A 24,874-nucleotide genomic window follows, 5' to 3' on the forward strand; every position below is an offset into this window, starting at 1 on the left:
CTGACCCGACCATCCGAATGTCGCAGCAGAACTGGAGACTCATCAGACCAGGCAACGTTTTTCCAGTCTTCTATAGTCCAGTGTTGGTGAGCCTGTGGGGGTTGGAGCCTCAGTTTCCTGTTCTTAGCTGACAGGAGTGGCACCCGGGGTGGTCTTCTGCTGCTGGAGCTCCTCCCCCTCAAGGTTCCAGGTGTTGTGCCTTCAGAGACGTTCTCCTGCAGACCTCGGGTGTAGCCAGTGGTTACTGGAGTTACTGCTGCCGCTCTATCAGCTCCAACCAGTCTGGACATTCTCCTCTGACCTCTGGCATCAACAAGGCATTTGGCCCACAGAACTGCTGCTCACTGGATATTTTCTCTTTTCCGGACCATTCTCTGTAAACCCTAGAGATGGTAGATGGTTGTGGGTGAAAATCCCAGTAGATCAGCAGTTTCTGAAATACTCAGACCAGCCCGTCTGGCACCAACAACCAAGCCACGTTAAAAGTCACTGAAATCACCTTTCTTCTCCATTCTGATGCTGGTTTGACCTGCAGCAGGTCGTCTGGACCATGTCTACATGCCTGAAGGCAGTGAGGTGCTGCCACGTGATTGGCTGATTAGAAATTTGTGTTAAAGAGCAGTTGGAAAGGTGGACCTAATAAAGTGGCCAGTGACTGTATTTCTGTGTCCTATGCTGTTCAGTTTCGCCAGGCTACATATACAGCGCGTGACAAAAATATAGGACCACCCATTTTTAGGGTGTAAATAATTTTTCAGAGTAGCTAAATAGAAATCAAGACTGTATGTTTTTTCTTGTTATATTTTACACCTACTTACTTTTTTTTTGCTTTCTAACAAGGTCTGGTTTGAAAGATATTGTTGTGCTTTCGGTCTTTTGGGTGAGTTCGCTCCGTCTTCTGGGTGTGCGTGGGTGGAAAATACTTCACACTGAACTCAGCAGCTCAGTACAGAGTTTTAACAGTCGTAAACAATACAGTCCAAGGTTTTGGATGTGTTCTGGTCTCTAGCTCGGGCACAGAACAGCGAGCTGGCCTGTCCATGCAGTGAGCCGTGAGCATCGTTCACCAACAACTAAACAACGGGTAAACTGACGTCACTCACTTACGTCACACCGCTCGGGTGCGTGAATGCAATAACAACGAATACAACAATAACACAATAACACAGAATAATGAGACATCCAGAAAGGAACAGAATGGGCCAAATGACAACTGTTAATTAACTGTTAACCTGCCCAACACTATCAACATTTTAGGACTGTTAAGATTGCTAAGATCACGGCACAACAGAAAGTAAATGTTACATGGACTTTTTTCTGTGAAGAACTCAGAGCGGGTTATTTGGTAATTGTTTATCAGCAACCTTCTAGACCAGCAACCTTCTAGACCAGCACCTTCACACAGTCTGATGAGCGACTGTTGCTCTGTACAACCTGTTTCACCGACTTTGGTCTCCATGATGAACCATGTCTACCAGACTGGGAGCTGCTGGAACCCTTCACCATCACGGAACCCTTTACATTCCAGAACCCTTCACATCATAGACCCCTTCACCATTACAGTTGGATCTCTCCAGAAGATCTCCCAGTTTGTTATGAAGAAACTTGAAAGATGAATTCTGTTCATGTTGCCGTTCTAAAAACGTCTATTATAGGCTCTTTTGTCAAGGTGAAATAACCCTTCATGTGTGTCTGTCCTGTTGCAGAGGGAGAGACTGAGGAACATCGAGAGGATCTGCAACCTGCTGAGGAAGGTAGGAGACGCTCATCTTGTTCTCAGTATCCAGACAGACCAGTTGCTGCTCTGCACTCAGCTTTTCTCTCTGATTCACCTTTCATATCATGTTTTTTCCCTCATAGTGGGAGGCAACACACACACACACACACACACACACACACACACACACACACACACACACACACACACACACACACACACACACACACACACACACACACACACACACACACACACACACACACACACACACACACTACTGGATCAGCTCGGTCTGGAATAATAAACCGTGAAGGACCTGTCAGGGTCAGGGTCAGGGTCAGGGTCAGGGTCAGGGTCAGGGTCAGTATCCATGTGGAAGTTGAAGGGACACTTTGATCAGGGTCAGATTTGTGGGGTGAGATTTTTTCCAGTCTGCTTGCTAATGTTTTCCTAAATATTTTAAGATCTACATTGATTAGTGATATTGGGCGATAGCTAGATGGTAGTGTGGGATCTTTATCTGGTTTTAGAAGAAGACTGATATTTGCACAGTTCATATGTTGGGGGAGAGTTGAAGATTCTTTAATCTCCTCAATTATTCTAAAAAAAAATAGGTGAGAGTAAAGACCATAATTCTTTGTAAAATTCAGCGGGGTATCCATCAGGTCCTGGAGCTTTACCATCAGGTCCTGGAGTTTTACCATGAGGTCCTGGAGTTTTGCCATCAGTTCCTGGGGCTTTACCATGAGGTCCTGGAGTTTTACAGTCAGGTCCTGGAGTTTTACCTTGAGGTCCTGGAGTTTTACCGTCATGTCCTGGAGCTTTACCGTCAGGTCCTGGAGTTTTACCATGAGGTCCTGGAACTTTACCGTCATGTCCTGGAGCTTTACCGTCAGGTCCTGGAGTTTTACCATGAGGTCCTGGAGTTTTGCCATCAGTTCCTGGGGCTTTACCATGAGGTCCTGGAGTTTTGCCATCAGTTCCTGGGGCTTTACCATGAGGTCCTGGAGTTTTACAGTCAGGTCCTGGAGTTTTACCTTGAGGTCCTGGAGTTTTACCGTCATGTCCTGGAGCTTTACCGTCAGGTCCTGGAGTTTTACCATGAGGTCCTGGAACTTTACCGTCATGTCCTGGAGCTTTACCGTCAGGTCCTGGAGTTTTACCATGAGGTCCTGGAGCTTTACCGTCATGTCCTTGAGCTTTACCATGAGGTCCTGGAGCTTTACCATCAGGTCTTGGAGTTTTACCGTCATGTCCTGGAGCTTTACCGTCAGGTCCTGGAGTTTTACCATGAGGTCCTGGAGTTTTACCGTCAGGTCCTGGAGCTTTACCATGAGGTCCTGGAGCTTTACCGTCATGTCCTGGAGCTTTACCATCAGGTCCTGGAGTTTTACCATGAGGTCCTGGAGTTTTACCGTCACGTCCTGGAGCTTTACCGTCAGGTCCTGGAGCTTTACCGTCAGGTCCTGGAGTTTTACCATGAGGTCCTGGAGCTTTACCATGAGGTCCTGGAGCTTTACCGTCAGGTCCTGGAGTTTTACCATGAGGTCCTGGAGCTTTACCGTCAGGTCCTGGAGTTTTACCATGAGGTCCTGGAGCTTTACCGTCATGTCCTAGAGCTTTACCGTCATGTCCTAGAGCTTTACCGTCAGGTCCTGGAGTTTTACCATGAGGTCCTGGAGTGTTCGGCTTGATCTGTTCATCCTTGAATGTTGGAGCTCAGCTGTGCTCAGGAAGCTCTACTTGGGACTGTGATGGTTTATCTGCCAACAGAGCAGTTTTGTATTGTTCAGTATCGTTTATTTCCTGAGGATCAAAAGTGATTTTACCATTTTGAGTTTTAACTGAGGAGATTTTACAGTTTTCTGTTTGGTTCAGAACATCTGGGCCATCGATGGGATTATGTCTTTGTATTTTACTGCTGACTAGTATATTAATATAGCTACACCTTTAGTTATAGCAAGCTCTGTGTGTGTGTGTGTGTGTGTGTGTGTGTGTGTGTGTGTGTGTGTGTGTGTGTGTGTGTGTGTGTGTGTGTGTGTGTGTGTGTGTGTGTGTACAGTCTGTGAGTAAACAGTGAATGGAATCCTATTTTTGCAGTTTTTTTCTAAATTGAACTGGGAGACTATAGTTTCCATGGCAACAACCTACCAGCGCCTGCACTACATGAATCATGAGCAGCGCCGCTGTTCTCTTCACTGTGGAACACTTATCAAGGATTCTCCAGAACCAACTCCTCAGTGATCAGATGACGGACAGCAGATTGAACAAAAAACGTTCATCCCACATGAGACTGATAGGATGTGGGGGGTCCAGTGAGCAGTGGACCAGTGAGTGTTATAGAAATAATGTGTTCATCCCAGAGGGTGATTCTGTAATGTAGAGTCAGTGACTGAACGGAACTGTCGGGAACTAGTTACTCTTTTGCTCTGTGGTGTGTGTGTGTGTGTGTGTGTGTGTGTGTGTGTGTGTGTGTGTGTGTGTGTGTGTGTGTGTGTGTGTGTGTGTATGTGTGTGTGTGTGTGTGTGTGTGTGTGTGTGTGTGTGCGTGTGTGTTTGTGTGTTTTTAAAAACACAAGTTGAGACACAATGAGAGAAGAGTGTGTTTGCAGCTCGTGGATCAATCTGTCTTCAGTTTTAGCTTCAAAACATCTGAATGAAAAAGAAAAGATTAATTTGCTGCAGTAACTTGCTGACTAGTCCTGCATGTTGGAGACACAGGATTATCTGGTGAAGTAAAAAAAAACTTTTTTCCATCCAAAAGAACCAGGTTCTAGTTCAGGTTCTAGTTCAGTTCTTAATGAGCAGCACTGTCAGGGAGCCAGTAGAGCCACGTCATTGTGTCACTCCAAAACGTGATACGTCACTGATTTCACCAATGTGGCGCCGGCGGTGCGCTCACAGGAATGTCGTTCCTTTACTTTAACAAAGCGAGGGAAGGACACCACTGAAAGGCCGACGGCGGCGCCGTGGCTCTAGTGGAACTGTTGTGCTGCAGAGCTCCTGCTGTCACACCAAGGCCCTGTTTCCACGACAATGTTTCACGTGACAACACCTAATCCGTTAAAAAAAAACTATATATATAAAATAAGAGTCGGTCGCTGCTGCTTCAACCAATCAGCTTTAGATATTGACGACTCAGGACCTTCTAGAAGGCCTAGGATGACGTCAGCATATTCCAGCCCTCTGATTGGACGGTCTGAGAGTTCACTCTCCAGCTAGCTGACTGCATCTGGAGCAGCTGCAGGAACAAAGTACAGTTGGTTGGTTTATTAGAGGTTTAGTCAAACTACAATGGCTGGAGGACAAGATAAAGAGTTTGGTTGCAGATTTATTGTCAAAACCATTTTCAAGAGGGACTTTTCCTGGAGGTCATTGAACGCACCGCAGCACTATGAGCACGAGGTCCGGTGTGATTTACCTGCTTCACTACAAACTCCATGGCAGGATTCAGGATTATGGGATTAATCATTTCATTATTCCAAGAACACGAAAAACTGACGTCTGTCTCCGTCCTCCACCTCCAGAAGTTTCTGGATTACCAGCCGGTTCTTTATGCAGCTGCAGCAGAAGGAGAGACTGAACTGGGATTGTTTTCTTCATCATAAACAGTCTTCATCATAAACAGTCTTCATCATAAACAGTCTTCATCATAAACAGTCTTCATCATAAACAGTCTTCGCCGGGGGACAGAAAACCATCCAGGTCCCCACTGGTGATAAAAGTATTTATTCTGGCTACATGAGTATCAATCTGTTATACAAAGGCTCTTTATACTGCATTACTGCATGATTACTTGGTTTTTGTAGCCATAAGAAGTTCCTGAGGGGTGGATTGACTCCGACCAGCACAAGTGAAGGCTGAGGTCTGAAATGCACGGTGACATCACAGTGACTAACTTCACTTCCAGGTCTTGAATGGCGTTATGACACAGGCTGAGGTCTGCCTGAGCCAGCAGGGGGCGCTCCGCCATGAGACGCTCCGCAGAACGTCTTTATAATGAAGCCAGACTTTGGGTTCCTCACCAGTGAGGAGTTGAACGGGCTCTTCGTGGCGTCCAGCTCACCGAGCGCCGTAACGCTCTGCAGGACTCCTGCTGTAGTGCTTGTTGAGGAGGCGGGGCCTCGCTTGTCTCTCAGTTGGTTGCAGGTTTGAGTCAACATGTCGAAGTGCCCTTGAGCAAGACTGTGAACCTGAAACTGCTCCCAATGGATGGACTGAGTGCCCAGCATGGCGTTGGTGTGTGAATGTGTGAATGTGACGACTCTAGTGGTGGACGAGTGAAACCTTCAGCTTCCTCCTCCACTTCAGAAGTGTGCCTGGCTCATTGGTCATAGCAGAAGACATATAAAACTGGCTGTTGACCTCAAATCATCTCGGTTTGGCTTCAGCGGAATAAAAACATAAGAAAGGATGGAACCGCTGAGCAGGTGGTTTTGCATATGAAGCAGTGAAAACAGGATTTGTGGTTCTAAAGCCGATTCTAACATGGCGACACTAAAAGTCATAACACCGGAGATCAGCTGGTGTCCAGCTGTGCTCCACGTCAGGCCCCCCTGCTGCTGCTGTTTCTCCCCCGAAGAGAAGAACAGAGAGGAAAACTGGAGCAAAAGACAGAAACTTTGCTCTTCAGCCGTCAAGCTCCCTGGACCACCTCCACCCGTCAGTGAGTGGAGGAGCCACAGTGGGTGGAGGGCCCCCTGTGGTTCTGCGGGGTACTGAACTTTCAGTACAAAGGTTTCCTTCACCTCCACCACTCCTCATTCTGCCTCCATCGATCCTCACCCTGCCTCCACCTTGCCTCCATCCCTCCTCACCCTGCCTCCACACTGTTTCCACCCCTCCTCACCCTGCCTCCACGCCTCCACCCTGCCTTCATCCTGTCTCCACCCTGCATCCACCCCTCCTCACCCTGCCTCCATCCCTCCTCACGCTGCCTCCACCCTGCTTCCACCCCTCCTCACCTGCCTCCACGCCTCCACCGTGCCTCCATCCTGTCTCCACCCTTCCTTAATCCTGCCTCCATTCCTCCTCACCCTTCCTCCAACCCTCCTCATGCGTCTTACACCCTTCCTCAACCTGCCTCCACCCCTCCTTACCACTCCTCCACCCCTCCTTACCACTCCTCAACCCCTCCTCACCCTAGCTCCACCCTTCCTCACCCCTTCTCACCCTGCCTTCACCTCTCCTTACCCCTCCTCCACCTGTCCACAATAGGGTGGTCCAAATATGTCAAACTCAATAAATCATTGATTGAACCCACTAATTCTATTCCTTTAAGCATTGAAATGAACATCCTAAAATAATTTTTCAGTTCAATATTATTGAGAGGCTCATGGGCCTTTAGATTTCTACATATTTTGGGGGATTATTTAACCCTTGTATTATGTTAAGGGTCAATTTGACCCATTCAGTTTTTGAGTTGACTAAAACATTGGTTCCCTTTTTTTTTTCTTCATGAACTTTTGTGACTTTTCCTCATCTAGGGTCATCAACAGGTGTGTACAATTTGGAGTCTTTGACATGTAGTGGAATGTCTGTGCAGAGTTTACATACAAAGATGATGTTGCGGGTCATTTTGACCCGGACACTTTAAAAAAAAGAAAAGGGAAAAGACTGAAGATGTTAAGCCTTTATCATAATAAAACAATTGAACCCTAACAGCTTCCGGAGGAAGAGCACTGCAGATCGTTCCTTTCAGTGTACGGCACACTTTAAATGTCAATGATATTAATTCTCTTACTCTACCCAAATGTGTACTTTTATAATCAAACTGCTATGAATTCTGACTAATCCTTTGTATTTACAACATTTAGAGAACACATTTGTCAGGAACTAGTAAAGTTTCACGGCGCGAGCGAATTATGTGAAAACAGTCAAAACTTCATGAGTTCTGATGATGGTACTGGGGTACCATCATCAGTACTTATAAATAGGGATGATGGTACCCAAGTACCATCATCAGTACTTATAAATAGGGACGTCCCGATCACACTTTTTTGCCCCTGATACCGATCCGATTTTTCAGAATTGAGTATCGGCCGATCCCGATACTTTCCCGATCCGATACTTACATTACTATTGCGAATATACTCAATAGTGTATTTTTGGAGCAACTAAGATGTCTGAAGCTAAAAGCACTATTGGCAGAAGCTTTGTTTACCTAGAACTTATTGTAAAACTCACTTATTGAATCAAAATTCTTCTCAGAACGACTTAAGAACTTATTTAACCTTTATTCAGTCAGAACAACAAAAACCCAGTTACACTCTGCAGTCTTGTTTCTCTTATTTATCTTAACTTAAACTACTTCACCTGCATTTTGTGGCAAATAAAAAAAAATAACTAAATGAAACCCAGTGAATCAGTTTGACTAACATATAAACTATAAAAACTACAACATAAACAGTATTCAGTAAAACCAATCAGAAGAACCCAGTTCCCAATTACCTTTAGGGGGCGCTGTGACTCACCAAACACAACAAGAAAGCAGAAGAAGACAGACCACATAGAAATTTAGAAATAGACTCCTGCACATAAACCACTATATATCATTCTAGTTTTATAGGTCTATGGCCCCGCTCCACCTGCTTCTAGCTTCTGCAGCTCCACCCGAGCTTCTAGTCCCTGATTGTTGTGGTTATTAGGTGATGTAGCCGACCGCGATGGGGGGAGGAGGGGGGCCATTACGTCATCTTTTGTCCACGGATGATGGTCTTTGCTGAGCGTACTCCACCGCATGTTTACTTTTTAGATGTCTTATCAGATTAGTTGTGTTAAACGAAGCTCTGGTGCTCCACCTCTCAGGACTGTGGTGAAGCTCTGATGCTCCACCTCTCGGGACTGTGGTGAAGCTCTGGTGCTCCACCTCTCGGGACTGTGGTGAAGCTCTGGTGCTCCACCTCTCAGGACTGGTTTGGTTATCCACCTTAAACTCCCTCCAGACTGCTGGTTGATCCTCTCAGTGGCTTCAGGCTGCTCACCTCAGTTTACGGCAGGTCTGAGGCTCGCTTTATGGCAGCTGATGGGAAAAAGTCTTTTTTTAGATCGGCGCGGTGATCGGCTGGATTTACCGATTCCCGATCACTCACAAATCACCAATATCGGCCCCGATCCGATATCTACCGATCTGATGAGGACATCCCTACATATAACTTTATTTTTTTGCCAATATTTGGTGCTGCATCGGGTGTTGATGATCAGGAGCAGTGAGCTCTGTGTTGGTGCTGCACCGGGCGTTGATGATCAGGAGCCGTGAGCGCTGTGTTGGTGCTGCACCGGGTGTTGATGATCAGGAGCAGTGAGCTCTGTGTTGGTGCTGCACCGGGTGTTGATGATCAGGAGCCGTGAGCGCTGTGTTGGTGCTGCACCGGGTGTTGATGATCAGGAGCCGTGAGCGCTGTGTTGGTGCTGCACCGGGTGTTGATGATCAGGAGCCGTGAGCTCTGTGTTGGTGCTGCACCGGGTGTTGATGATCAGGAGCCGTGAGCGCTGTGTTGGTGCTACACCGGGTGTTGATGATCAGGAGCAGTGAGCTCTGTGTTGGTGCTGCACCGGGTGTTGATGATCAGGAGCAGTGAGCTCTGTGTTGGTGCTGCACCGGGTGTTGATGATCAGGAGCCGTGAGTGCTGTGTTGGTGCTGCACCGGGTGTTGATGATCAGGAGCAGTGAGCTCTGTGTTGGTGCTGCACCGGGTGTAGATAATCAGGTCCAGTTCTGCAGTGGGTTGATGAACTACACCTCAGGTTTCACGGCCTCTTTAGTCCGTCTGACGTTCTCTGGTGGCATTTATCACCGGTTCCATTCATTGGTGAACAGAGGCTCCCAACGCCTCCCTACCTTCTCCTGCTCCCGAGGTGAAGGCTGCTCCCAAAATAATCAAGCTTACCACTGTCTCATGTGAGGGGGAAGTGACTTCTGTCTCAGCCAGACTCTCAGCGACCTGAGAGGCCAACAGCATGACTTCGCCGTGTATGTAGTTACGTGCCATGAGCACTAGGGTTGGGTAGGCAGTGAGTCCTATAATCAGATCACCAATGTCAGCATGAAGTGTGTAGGATTCACAAATTAGAATGAATTTCATTGATTCCAACTGCAATCAGCAGTTGATTCACCAAATGGGAACACCATGGCAGGATGACATGACACACCAAACCCTCCTCACTCCTGGTTGCCAACTTCCAAATACTAAACTGAACTAAACTAGATCAACTAACTAACTACACACAACACGATCATTACCAACACTGACAAGCCTAATATAACCCCAGACATAAACATTTGGAACACTGAAAAGCCAACTCCCATAATGCATTGCAGCGATCAGCTCCATGACACTACAATATGTTTCTACTTGTAAAGTGTTAATCTGACAGAATCAAGATGGTAAAACGGCTTTAAAGAAACGTAACCAATGATTCTAGATCTCCAGACTCTCCCAACAAGATCAATCTCATGACCTGGCAGAGCGTCTGTTGTTCATGTTGAAAAACTCAGAAACAGAGAATTAAAAGTGGTACTAAAACCACTCCTACAGAGCGTCTGTGGTACTGAAACCACTCCTGCAGAGCGTCTGTGGTACTGAAACCACTCCTGCAGCATGTCTGTGGTACTGAAACCACTCCTGCAGCATGTCTGTGGTACTGAAACCACTCCTGTAGAGCGTCTGTGGTACTAAAACCACTCCTGCAGCGTGTCTGTGGTACTGAAACCACTCCTGTAGAGCGTCTGTGGTGCTGAAACCACTCCTGCAGCGTGTCTGTGGTACTGAAACCACTCCTGTAGAGCGTCTGTGGTACTAAAACCACTCCTGTAGAGTGTCTGCGGTACTGAAACCACTCCTGCAGAGTGTCTGCGGTACTGAAACCACTCCTGTCTCTGGTGATGAAACCACTCCTTTAGAGCGTCTGTGGTGCTGAAACCACTCCTGCAGAGCATCTGTGGTACTGAAACCACTCCTGCAGCATGTCTGTGGTACTGAAACCACTCCTGTAGAGCGTCTGTGGTACTAAAACCACTCCTGCAGAGCGTCTGTGGTACTGAAACCACTCCTGCAGCATGTCTGTGGTACTGAAACCACTCCTGTAGAGCGTCTGTGGTACTAAAACCACTCCTGCAGATTGTCTGTGGTACTAAAACCACTCCTGCAGCATGTCTGTGGTACTGAAACCACTCCTGTAGAGCATCTGTGGTGCTGAAACCACTCCTGCAGCGTGTCTGCGGTACTGAAACCACTCCTGTAGAGCGTCTGTGGTACTAAAACCACTCCTGCAGAGTGTCTGCGGTACTGAAACCACTCCTGCAGAGTGTCTGGGGTACTGAAACCACTCCTGCAGAGTGTCTGGGGTACTGAAACCACTCCTGCAGAGTGTCTGCGGTACTGAAACCACTCCTGCAGAGTGTCTGGGGTACTGAAACCACTCCTGTCTCTGGTGATGAAACCACTCCTGTAGAGCATCTGTGGTACTGAAACCACTCCTTTAGAGTGTCTCTGGTGAGGAAACCACTCCTGTAGAGGGTCTGTGGTGCTGAAACCACTCCTGTAGAGCGTCTGTGGTACTGAAACCACTCCTGCAGAGTGTCTGTGGTACTGAAACCACTCCTGTAGAGGGTCTGTGGTGCTGAAACCACTCCTGTAGAGCGTCTGTGGTACTGAAACCACTCCTGTCTCTGGTGATGAAACCACTCCTTTAGAGCGTCTGTGGTGAGGAAACCACTCCTGTCTGTGGTGAGGAAACCACTCCTGCATAGTGTCTGTGGTGATGAAACCACTCCTTTAGAGCGTCAGTGGTGCTGAAACCACTCCTGTCTGTGGTGAGGAAACCACTCCTGTCTGTGGTGAGGAAACCACTCCTGTAGAGTGTCTGTGGTACTGAAACTACTACTGCAGAGCATCTGTGGTGATGAAACCACTCCTGCAGAGCGTCTGTAGCTCAGGTGTTGGTCTCTCATCTTCAGCATTTAGCATAGCACGGTTATGTCCAAAGGCAGCGTAGTAGCCTTCAGGAGAGAATGTGGCCTTCGGGGGGAAGGTGTTGCCTTCAGGAGAGGATGTGACCTTCAAGAGAAGGTGTGTTCTTCAGGAGAAAATGTGACCATCGGGGGATGGTGTTGCCTTCAAGAGGGGGTGTGGCCTTCAGGAGAGGATGTGGCCTTCAGGAGGGTGTGTGTTCTTCAGGAGGGGGTGTGGCCTTCAGGAGAGGATGTGGCTTTCGGGGGAGGGTGTTGCCTTCAGCACGGGGTGTTGCCTTCAGTATGAGGTGTGGCCTTCAGGAAAGGATGTGGCCTTCAGGAGAACATGTGGCCATCAGGAGGGGGTGTGGCCTTTGGGGGAGGGTGTTGCCTTCACAGTAAGACAGAGCAGGAGTGAGTGACTTGTGCAGCCTCTCTGCCATACCAGGAAATAGCAGTGTTCAGTCATTTGGGCAATGAAAAGCACAAAATGCTGACACTTTCAAACCTATAGGTGCTGTAAGCTACCGGGAATGGAAAACTGAATTATAATTAATTATATTATAATTAAAACAAATAATCAAAATGAATATTTCATTCATTTCAATCCAGCCTTGGGTAGGCACTGCCTACCCTGACTGCACGTCACTGTGTGTGTGTGTGTGTGTGTGTGTGTGTGTGTGTGTGTGTGTGTGTGTGTGTGTGTTCTGTTCTCAGCTGAAGCATTTCATTACACAATCACACAACTCAGGCTGATTTAAGCAGCAGTTTAACCAAATGACTGCTGAGGTCTGAGAAGCTGAACGCAGCAGCGCTCAGTCTTTCTGGGGAATTGCATCTTTTCTAGACGCAGTAATCGGGGTTGAAAAGCAGATATTTCTCTCCTCCATATGCAGATCGTCACACTGACCATCAGTTTATCTTGGCTGACAGCAACCTTGCATATGTTCCAGCCTCCAATCCCCCGGGGTGTGGGGCCTTCAGGATCCGAGGAGGCAGCTCTGCTCGGCAGCTCTGCTCGGCAGCTCTGCTCGGCAGCTCTGCTCGGCAGCTCTGCTCGGCAGCTCTGCTCGGCAGCTCTGCTCGGCAGCTCTGCAGCTCTGCTCGGCAGCTCGGCAGCTCTGCTCTACAGCTCTGCTCGGCAGCTCGGCAGCTCTGCTCTACAGCTCTGCTCGGTAGCTCTGCTCGGTAGCTCTACAGCTCTGCTCTACAGCTCTGCTCGGTAGCTCTGCTCGGTAGCTCTACAGCTCTGCTCGGCAGCTCGGCAGCTCTGCTCGGCAGCTCTGCTCGGTAGCTCTACAGCTCTGCTCGGCAGCTCTGCTCGGTAGCTCTACAGCTCTGCTCGGCAGCTCGGCAGCTCTGCTCGGCAGCTCTGCTCGGTAGCTCTACAGCTCTGCTCGGCAGCTCGGCAGCTCTGCTCGGCAGCTCTGCTCGGCAGCTCTGCTCGGCAGCTCGGCAGCTCTGCTCGGCAGCTCTGCTCGGCAGCTCGGCAGCTCTGCTCGGCAGCTCTGCTCGGCAGCTCTGCTCGGCAGCTCGGCAGCTCTGCTCGGCAGCATTTCATCAACTCAATTGCAGAAAGAAGATTTCCAATTTCATGCCTATCATGGCTGCCTGGAGGGTGAAAGGGCAGACGGAGACAAGGGCTGAATACTGCAGTGAGCTCAGTTGATTGAAGTAGAATGAGAAGCTCTTTGATGCTGCAGCCCCGGGGATCCGTCTCTCAGAGGACGCTGCTGGAGCAGAGCTGCTGTCCGTCCACAACCGCAGGACTGCAGGACGTTAGAACCAGGTAGACAGTCCTGCTTCCTCATCCTCATCTTCCTGCTTTCTCTTAGGAACCACAGTAAACAAGAAAAGGACTTTGAGTTGTCTAAACAGAGTTTTATCACCACAAGGTGTCGCTGACATTTCCTCTCATGGTTCAGATGATTCATACGTTGATGGTTGGACTCTGGGCCACATGTTTTCTGGATTATTTGTCTTGTTTCTGTCATCAGAGCAACTTTAGCAGCTGCTTGGCCTCCAAAGCCTCTCTAAATGGAATGCTGACGTCTGAGCCTAAATAGGACTTCTTTCAGAGAATTGGGGGACGAGTGTAAATTGTATTTATAGTAACAGTACATGTAATCAAATAGGTGGTTTTATATCATTCTGATGAATGTGAAATAGATGATCCATTTGAAATGTAATGCAAACGCTTCTCTTTTCTCATTTCACTGAATCGTTGCTCTCCTGGAAATGTATGCTTAAACATTTGACTGGAAATATGCAAAACCTGCTTCATCAGATTATGAGACACTGAAATGTAGATGATGAGACTTTGCAGGGTCTCTAGAAAGTCTGCAGAAAACAGATTGATTCTTTTAGACGATTCCAGATGTTTATAAATGTGTCTCATCATAGTTATGCCATAAACGATCTCCTGCATATACAAACATGGGGGATTATTTCAGTACACTATTAGACGAGGACATTCTTTCTTCAGACAGTTTTATTTTTGTGTTTTACATGGAAGCACAATACGCCTGCTGTGGATGATTTATTGGTTTAATTAGTCAGAACTCGCCGGAGCTTCTGTATATTGTGCCTCAGTAAAGTCCCTGAAGTTATTCACCATTAAGATTATTAATGGCTTCATTCCAGAGAATCCATGTACAAACACTGGTCATTTGTATAAAAAGATCATTTAAAAAGTGATCATTTATTGACTGTTGGAACATTATGTGTCGCTCTTGGATCTATGACTACAGTGCTAATCCAGTGATTTAAATTTAAAATTTTATATATATATATATATATATATATATATATATATATATATATATATATATATATATATATATATATATATATATATAACATGTTAAAGGTGTCTGCAGACCATGGCTATGGCAGTTTGCACCGTGATCTGCAGACTTTATCTATTTTACCCTGATGTGTCATACAGTAAATACACACTAAATATTCAATACATCTGAACATTGATGGTCATATAACAGGCTAACCCACACAATTATTCTTAATGTAAACATTTTTCTGAAACTAATCCAACTTTGGCCGGATTAATTCTTTATTTATTTATCTTGTAAAATGTCTGATTTTCAACCTAAGAAGTGTGATGCTGCCCCCACCATGCTTCATAGCCTCAACAGATCCACTCATTTCAATAAGGAGTTCTGGATCTGGACTTGTAGCCTCTCAGGAACCTCATTAAGCTTCTTGGAGGACTCGTTTACCGATGTGGTGCACTTGCCACAGAAATTCTAATAAAGCAATGACTGGACCCTTCCAGCATCCAGGTGTGTGTCAGTGTCCATCTGTCTTCCTGTAGACGAGCTTTACCGGGACAGAAGCAGGCCGAGCCGATATGTGGGAGGATGTGACGCAGAGAGACGCTGGGGCACTGGTAGACAACCGGGCCAAACCCACCGCTACACCATGTTCTCGTACAACAATCTCCTTTATATCATGAAAGACAGTAAATGCTTCTAAATGAAAAGTCAGAAATCACTGGTTGTCGCGAGACAAACAAAGGTGTTGGTGGCTCCAGTCACGCGGCTGGACACAGACTCCTGATTTGACCGTCTAGGACATATGGGGACTGCTCTGCATCGAGCTGAAGGTCTCATTGGATTGGTGAGAGTGTGCAGACTGCTCCATTGATGAGACGTTGTCCTAGTTGGGCTTTGTTGAAGTCCTGCTGCTCATTCAGGCATCAGCTGATCCTCAGCAGCCTCGTTTCTCTCATTAGCTGCCAGACTGGCTCGGTGACCCGGCGCTCGCCCCGCCGTGTCCCTCAGAGCCCAGATGTCTCACTAATTGGACCTGGAGAGGCTGAGGTGACGCCAGCAGGCTCCACCCGCCCTGCGACATCGACACTGTTATGATGAACAGGTCTTACTTCAGCCTGAAGGTAATGGGAGGGGGGACCGGCCGCCCAAAGACTCTGGACTGAGTGACTCCAAGTCAAACTGGAGGACAAGAAGGATGTCCAAGTTTGTATTTTAGACACAGGCTTGGTGTGTGGATGACACAGTGACTGCCTCCATTCTCCAGTCGTCAAGTTGAACACTACAGATATGTGTTGACCTGACTACACTGACAGCTGTCCACATGAGTGACCAACACTCTGGACACAAGCTGAACTCGTCACATAAAAGAGTCCCTGCAGAGGACAGGCTGGACACAAACCAAACACCACTAACAACCAGAGCACTTCAAGTTCCACAGAAACACCCTTACACATTACAAGATTAATCATTTCATTAGTTTCCTTCAGGGTTTTGTCCAAAAGATATAATAAGAACTGTTATCTAACATTAGAATTAGAACAATTGTAGCCTTGAAAGTTATTTATTTGGTTTTGAAAGCAAAATGATTCTGTATACGTAAAGATTCCTAGATTTGGGTTTCAAAGGGTTTAACGACCAAAACCACTTAAGAATAGATTTATATACTGAAGTCATTTGTCAGGTTAACAATTCTGGTCCTATTAGATCTCAGTGCTGCATTTGATACTATTGATCAGAACATCCTACTACAGAGACTAGAACACATCATCGGGCTTAAAGGTACAGCACTAAATTGGTTCCCATCATATTTATCAGACAGGTTCCACTTCGTTCATGTTCACGATAACTCTTTAGTCCAGACTGAAGTTAAACGTGGAGTTCCACAGGGTTCTGTCTTAGGTCCTATACTTTTTACTTTATACATGCTTCCTGTAGGGAATATTATTTAAAAACACTCCATGAACTTCCATTGTTATGCTGATGACACACAAATCTATTTATCTGTGGAACCAGAGGATAATAACCAACGTTCTAAACTAGAAGCTGTCTTGAAGACATAAAGGTTGGATGAGCCTCAAACACTTACTGACTCCTCCCCCTCTAACACTTATTGACTCCTCCCTCTCAAACACTTACTGACTCCTCCCCCTCTAACACTTATTGACTCCTCCCTCTCAAACACTTACTGACTCCTCCCCCTCTAACACTTATTGACTCCTCCCTCTCAAACACTTATTGACTCCTCCCTCTCAAACACGTACTGACTCCTCCCTCTCAAACACTTATTGACTCCTCCCCCTCAAACACTTATGGACTCCTCCCCCTCAAACACTTATTGACTCCTCCCTCTCAAACACTTATGGACTCCTCCCTCTCAAACACTTACTGACTCCTCCCCCTCAAACACTTATTGACTCCTCCCTCTCAAACCCTTGACTCCTCCCTCTCAAACACTTATGGACTCCTCCCTCTCAAACACTTACTGACTCCTCCCCCTCAAACACTTATTGACTCCTCCCTCTCAAACACTTGACTCCTCCCTCTCAAACACTTATTGACTCCTCCCTCTAAAACCCTTGACTCCTCCCTCTCAAACACTTATTGACTCCTCCCCCTCAAACACTTACTGACTCCTCCCCCTCAAACACTTACTGACTCCTCCCTCTCAAACACTTACTGACTCCTCCCTCTCAAACACTTATTGACTCCTCCCTCTCAAACACTTATTGACTCCTCCCTCTAAAACCCTTGACTCCTCCCTCTCAAACACTTATTGACTCCTCCCCCTCAAACACTTACGGACTCCTCCCCCTTAAACACTTATTGACTCCTCCCTCTCAAACACTTATTGACTCCTCCCTCTCAAACACTTATTGACTCCTCCCTCTCAAACACTTATTGACTCCTCCCCCTCAAACACTTATTGACTCCTCCCTCTCAAACACTTATTGACTCCTCCCTCTGAAACACTCCACTATCACCGTCAAAACCTCGTGACAAAAGTTCCTTAAAGTTAATTTTAACACCAACAGTTGCTCAGATTCTTATAATAAAGTCTGGTACATTTTGGTTCAATATTTTCCAGTGAACAATCAAACCATCATGAAGAGGAATGTTTATCTCTTTTATTTTTTTAAATAATTCATATTTGATATTTATTTCGTCTCCATTCCTACTTTATTCCACAGATTTACTCCGCAGACGGAGACACAGAAACTTTTCACTTTATGAATCTTGAAATGTAGCTTCCCTCTAAACTCAGAACCACTCACTGTTTAACAGAACTTTTCCTGGATATTTCCCCGCTGTAAGTTATACTTTGCTTTGTATAATATTCAATTGGTTTTGAACTCCAGCAGATGAATGAATTTTAAAGTATTAGCTTGTATAAATAATGAAAACCAAGCTCGTGAAGGATTCTTATTGCTCTTTTCTGTAGTTGACTGATGTTTTGTAACGGACCTGTATGTGATTCCCCAGACCTCCACACAGCCAGGTCAATAAGAAAACACTGAATAATAAAGAATAAAGTGATTTCTGGTCTCACAGATCTTTAGCTTTGCCAGGACTGCCATACTTCTGATAGTTTATTATGAAGATGTTATTTGAGGTTTCCAGCAAATTTAGTCGTCAATAATTACTCCTAAAAATGTGTTATGATCCACCATCTCTGTCTCCACCCTCTATCTATGCATTTATCTGATTGATTGCTTTGTATTTACCAATGGTCATTATTTTAGTTTTACACAGATTTAATCATAATTTGTTTTTGTCAAACCATAATTTTATTTTATTTTGTCCAGCAGTGATTAACTCCAAAAGTTGCTGCAAATCCTCTAAGATATTTGTCTCAACCACAAACAGATACTTTACTTTTGTCATTGCTGAGCAACAGTCTAAACGGGGTGGAGCTTCCAGCCAACAGCAGGAGGAGCAGCATGAGCAGCAGGAGGTGCAGTAGGCAGAGCAGCAGGAGCAGGAGGAGCAGCATGAGCAGCAGGAGGTGCAGTAGGCAGAGCAGCAGGAGGAGCAGCATGAGCAGCAGGAGGTGCAGTAGGCAGAGCAGCAGGAGCAGGAGGAGCAGCATGAGCAGCAGGAGATGCAGTAGGCAGAGCAGCAGGAGGAGCAGCAGGAGGTGCAGTAGGCAGAGCAGCAGGAGCAGCATGAGCAGCAGAAGATGCAGTAGGCAGAGCAGCATGAGCAGCAGGAGGTGCAGTGGGCAGAGCAGCATGAGCAGCAGGAGGTGCAGTAGGCAGAGCAGCAGGGGCAGCAGGAGGTGCAGCAGCAGTCGTCCTGCTGTCAGTCAGGCTTTATGAAGCCACTTCAGAGGCCTGCTTCAGTCGGTGCTGATCTTCATCTCACAGGCAGTCCTGACGGATCCACGCTGACACATGTCCCTCGTCATGCCACACGGCTGCAGCTGAACACTCGTGTCCCTCGTCATGCCACACGGCTGCAGCTGAACACTCGTGTCCCTCGTCATGCCACACGGCTGCAGCTGAACACAGTGTTCCAGAAGAGCTGAGGTGAAAACATGAATGAATGAAGCTTCATCACAGGATCAGATGGAAGTAATGGAGGCCGACGGCTCAACAGGCACAGACACAGAGCTGCAGCCCCAGATGGGTCCCACACGCACGCACGCACGCACGCACGCACGCGCACGCACACACACACGCACGCACGCACGCACGCACGCACGCACGCACGCACACACACACACACACACACACACACAAACACACACACAGTAGAAATACACTTCATTAATAATTATTTAAATGCTACACTGCTGCTGACCATGCGCTGACTCCGCAGTGTGTGTGTGGCGTGTGTGTGTGTGTGTGTGTGTGTGTGTGTACAGTACACACCACCTGAGCCGTGAGAGCAGAAAGCTCTGGAGGATTGGAGGATCAGGTCTGGTTTGGTGACTAAGAAGGAAGCAGCAGAAAACAAACATCCAGTGTTTATCTTCACTTAATGCAATTAGACTTGGATGATGTGTGTGGGGATATCCCGAATATAATAACTAGGATTGAGTCCAACTAGGACTGGGTCTAACCAGGACTGAGCCTAACTTGGTAAGTGTCTAACTAGGTCTGTGTCGAACCAGAATTTAGTCTAACTAGAACTATTTCTAACTTGGACTGTGTCTAACTTGGACTGTGTCTAACTAGGACGGAGTCTAACTACGACTGTGTTTAACATGGACTGAGTCTAACTAGGTCTGTGTCAAACGAGGACTGAGTCTAACTGGGACGGGGTCTAACTTGGACTGCGTCTAATTAGGACTTGGTCTAACTAGGACTGAGTCTAACTAGGAATAATTCTAACTTGGTCTGTATCTAACTAGTACTGGGTCTAACTAGGAATGAGTAACTAGGACTGCGTCTAACAAGGACTGGGACTAAGTACGACTGAGTCTAACTATGACTGGGTTTAACTTGGACTGAGTCTAACAAGGACTGTACCTAATTAGGACTGTGTCTAACTAGGACTGTCTAAATAGGACTGGGTCTAACTAGGACTGGGTCTAACTAGGACTGTGCCTAATTAGGACTAGGTCTAATTAGGACTGGGTCTAACTAGGACTGGGTCTAACTAGGACTGTTTCTAAATAGGACTGGGTCTAACAAGGATTGGGTAACTAAGACTGAGTCTAACTAGGACTGGGTCTAACTTGGACTGAGTAACTTGGGCTGCGTCTAACGAGGACTGGGTCTGACTAGGACTAATTCTCACTCGATCTGTTTCTATCTCAGACTGAGTCTAACTAGAACTGGGTCTAACTTGGACTGAGTAACTTGGGCTGCGTCTCACAAGGACTGGGTCAAACTGGAACTGGGTCTGACTAGGACTAATTCTAAGTAGATCTGTATCTAACTCAGACTGGGTCTAACTAGGACTGGGTCTTACTAGGAATGAGAAACGAGGACTGAGTCTAACTAGGACTGGGTTAGACTTGTGGCTCCATGGTGGCTTAATAGTGGTTACTTGGTGGGATCTGTGCTCCATGGTGGCTCCAGGGTGGCTCCATGGTGGGCTCCATGGTGGGCTCCATGGTGGGCTCCATGGTGGCTCCAGGGTGGCTCCATTGTGGGCTCCATGGTGGGCTCCATGGTGGCTCCATGGTGGCTCCATTGTGACTCCATTGTGGGCTCCTTGTTGGCTCCGTGGTGGCTCCACGTTGCCTCCATGGTGGGCTCCATGTTGGCTCCAAGGTGGCTCCATTGTGGGCTCCTTGGTGGACTCCATGGTGGCTCCATTAGGGCTTTTCCACCAAAAAGAACCAGGTTCTAGTTCAGGGCCAGTTCTTAAATGAGCACCACCAAAGAACCGGTTCTTTTTCCACCGTTAACGGAGCCAGTGAGAGCTACGTCACTGCGTCACTCCAAAATGTGGTACGTCACTGATTTCACCAATTTATCACTGACAGCGCTCGTAGAAGAACCAGGAGACGGACTGTACCAGTGGTTTAGTCCGGGTCGTTCCATCTAGTGTGACCTGAACCTCGGATGAAAACATTGAGTCTCCTTGTTTCTCTATTGGGGTTTTATCACGTCTTGTCTTGTCACGTCCAGAGCCCCGAGTGGACATAGAGAGAAATAATAATAATAATAATAATAATAATAATAATAATAATAATAATAATAATAATAATAATAATAATAATAATAATAATAATGTGTGAATGAGTTTGGGTTTTATTTTTCACCATTCCTACATTCCATAGTGACTTTCTGCTCCTTTCACTTTATTTCTGGACGTGTCTGAATCAAAAGCTTCAACATGGAGGAATGGAGGTGTAGAATGATAGAACTGCTCTACAGCCGTTTCCATGGTAACCTAGGTAACCACTCTGATTAAAGTTCTCTTTCACATGACGACATTAAAAGGCTCATTTTAGCTCTAAAAACTCCAAGCTTTCATTTCCAGTAGTTTGTAGTTTGTTTAGTAGTTCCTGAGGAACCAGAAGTCTGGCTTCATTAGAAAGAAGTTCTGTGGAGCGTCTCATAGCGGAGCGCCCCCTGCTGCCTCATGCAGACCTCTGCCTGCGGTCAGAACTCCAAACAAGACCTGGAGGTGAAGTTAGTCACAATGATGTCACCATGAAAACCCTGAAAAGAACTGGTTCTAGGTTCTAGATCCACCAGCTGACTGACAGGAGGAGCTCTGCAGCTCCACCATCGCCTTTAAATTATCTTGTTCCCTCGTATTGTTAACTTCAGGGAACGACTTATAACCTCTCTGGGGCTCCGTGTTCGCTGAAGTTTTCAGAAAGCCGGTTCAACCTCACTTCCTCCTTGTAGGTAGCGCAGTGTGTATTGCATTAGTGTAGCTCGCCCGTCTCACCATGCAGTGTGTATTGCATTAGTGTAGCTCGCCCCTTCTCTCACCATGCAGTGTGTATTGCATTAGTGTAGCTCGCCCCTTCTCTCACCATGCAGTGTGTATTGCATTAGTGTAGCTCGCCCCTTCTCTCACCATGCAGTGTGTATTGCATGCAGTAAAGTGTTCATGCTCAGGCCGTGGCTCCTTCATTCAGATCACGTGATTTTGAAGCCTCATGGGGCCTGAAGCCTGAAGCCCGAAGCCCCACTAACAACGTCATTAGATGCTCAAAGCTGATTGGCTGGTGCTGATTGAGGCGGAGCTTCACAGAACTGGAGTGAGTCGAAAAAATACCATCTTGTTAGCAGCTAAAACTAACAAACAGTTAAAAATAAAAGTTAATTAGTTTGATTATTTACGAGGACGTGTTTGAAACGCTTATTTTAGCAGAGAAAATTAAAGTAAGTAATTGTAAACTGTGTGACACGGTGAGGAAGACTTTTACTGGTGGTTGAGTGGTTGAGCTGCGTCTGTGAAACATTATAACCTGGTTCTAACCCCATCCTTGATATTTTTTTTTCATTGAATTTCTTTTTTTTAATCAGCTATTTCCGAGGCTCAGCATTCTTATGGGATCAACTCTTGTATGGTTGTTCTAATGTTGTGGCTAAAAGGTTGTTCACACACTTTACTTTGGAATTCAATAGTGTCACTCGACCTAAATAAAATCTTGCCCCACCAAGTATTTATATCTAGAAACGCCACTGGTCAACAGTATTGTATTTCTACCCAGACCTGGATCCCCCCATAAGGATCAGTTTTAGGAGGACTTACTGGAGTTTTTAGTCACGACTTCCATTGGAGACTTTATCGTGAGTTGGCTGCATATTTCCCTGCCGGAGTGACCGAGTGAAGAAACGGCCGGTAGGTGGTGTGTTGGTCCTGCCGTGTGCATGCGGGCGGGGAGACGGTGTAACGCCGGTCCTCCTGCTGTAGTACCCCTTCACGCCTGGCGCTCTGCGGCGTTCTGCTGGATGTGTGAAAGCAAATGGATATATTTAGGTTTGTCTCAGCAGCAGTTTTCTGACGTCCTGCTGTTGAAGAGCTATTTGCTGAAAATGTGTTTTGTGTTATTAGGAGGCGTGTGGGCGTCTGAATAATGCATCCTGAGCGCTGTCTCTTTACACCAGCGAGCGCAGTAATGTTGAAGGCCGGCGCTGCAAAATGGCACCATATTCCATCCTTGTGAATTCCATTAAATATACATGAGGAGCGAAGTGGCTTTCTCTGTGAATCACATTAAGAACAACAGCAGAATGCAGCTGTTAGTTTCTGAACACTAAAGCTCCAAGGTTATTCAGGTGTTCACTAGGATCTGCATGGTCAGCACTTCCAGCTTCTCAGGTCTGATGGATCGGCAGCTGAAACTGCAAAATAATAATTATAATAATATCTGATCTGATTTGAAGTTATGAGCTCAAATTCCATTTTCATCTTTAAATAGCTTGATTTTGCCTGAAGATACACGACTTGTACTTGAATATACTGTATATTATATACTGGTTTTCATTGAGAAACAGCACAAAATATAAACAAAACACTAAAAAGTCTTTGAACCATTAAGGATGTTTTCACATTCAGAAACTCATCCCAACAAGCAGGAAACAAAATCACAAAGCCGGGAAGTGGGAACGTTGGAGTTTCCCAATTTGCCTTGGGTGAAACCATTTTTCTACTTGCTGGTTCGTGAAGGTTCACCTCACTCCACCTTCCAGAGAACAGAAGCTCCACATCTGAAATCTAAAATGCAAACTGTTTGCAAGATGTCCTACGTTTCATAAATCTTCCCCACTTCATTTCGAAGGAGTTTGAAAAAGAAATGTTTGAAAATGTGTCACAGCGTTGAAAGTTGTAAGTGTTAAGGGAAGGAAGCCTGGCTCGTTGCTTGAGGAGGTGAGGAGAGTTGTGGGACTGATCCTCCTCATTTCCTCCAGGAGACGAGGGCCGAGCCCTGCAGTCCTTCTGATAATGATGGAGCGCTGCCATCAGGCTTCACTGCCCATTGTAAAGCTAAGCTCTCCATAATCTGCAGCGGGGCTCTTTGCCATTTGGACTACATGCAGATACACAGATTTGCGGTGGTTAAATATAGGCTAGGCTATGGATTTGAATGCTAATGATGATGCTCGCAGTGTTTTGCGACTCTGGTGGGCATTAAAATGATAATGTGGCATCTGCTAACCGACTGCCCTTTAGTTTGGATAAATATAGTTCTGGTCCATTCCTGCAGCTCTTGTAACAAAACAAATGTCATCTTCAAGATTGAAGAAAGGGTAAAAACAAAGTACTGAGTGAAGTTATTAACGGCAGCCTACTGCTCCTCTGCTCTCTTGCAGCTGGTGCTGCCGGAGTACTCCATCCACGGACTCTTCTGCATCATGTTCCTGTGTGCCCAAGAGTGGCTGACGGTCGGCCTCAACGTCCCACTGCTCTTCTACAACACCTGGAGGTGACTGGTGTGTGTGTGTGTGTGTGTGTGTGTGTGTGTGTGTGTGTGTGTGTGTGTGTGTGTGTGTGTGTGTCTCGATTTATGTTCAGGCTCACATGTTTTGTTTCTGTACCTCCAGATGGAAATTCATAAAGATCCAATAGATGTGCACATTTCATGTTTTCTTTTGGTTTTTACTTGAGATTTCAGTGACCAGCTGTTTTACAAGTTGGTGTGTGTTTGTAGGAAGTAAAACAAAGGAAAAATAGTAAAACAAAGGACAAATATCAAAACAAAGGACAAATAGTAAAACAAAGGACAAATATTAAAACAAAGGACAAATAGTAAAACAAAGGACAAATATTAAAACAAAGGACAAATATCAAAACAAAGGACAAATAGTAAAACAAAGGACAAATATTAAAACAAAGGACAAATAGTAAAACTAAGGACAAATAGTAAAACAAAGGACAAATAGTAAAACAGAGGAGCCAAACTGTTGTTTTTGCCAACAATAGCATGACGACAAAAGCTTCATGTTAATGTAAGGATTATACTATCTTTGTTATCCTCAGTGTCTCACTGCAGAA

At 46.1% G+C, this 24,874-nt stretch overlaps 1 protein-coding gene across 1 annotated transcript in view; it reads left to right on the top strand.

The window, feature by feature from the left end:
* The window catches only part of cnih3 (cornichon family AMPA receptor auxiliary protein 3), a gene marked incomplete at both ends in the record, with an annotated part of 123,607 nt that overhangs the window by 90,783 nt on the left and 7,950 nt on the right, over window positions 1–24,874 (top strand). The window contains 2 exons of the mRNA XM_080490770.1: window positions 1,707–1,754; window positions 24,193–24,305. Coding sequence (XP_080346896.1) covers window positions 1,707–1,754; window positions 24,193–24,305 — 161 coding nt within the window. The remainder of the gene's footprint in view (window positions 1–1,706; window positions 1,755–24,192; window positions 24,306–24,874) is intronic.

This window comes from Lipophrys pholis (assembly GCF_963383615.2).
Source record: "Lipophrys pholis genome assembly, chromosome: 21".
Taxonomy (NCBI): Eukaryota; Metazoa; Chordata; class Actinopteri; order Blenniiformes; family Blenniidae; genus Lipophrys; species Lipophrys pholis.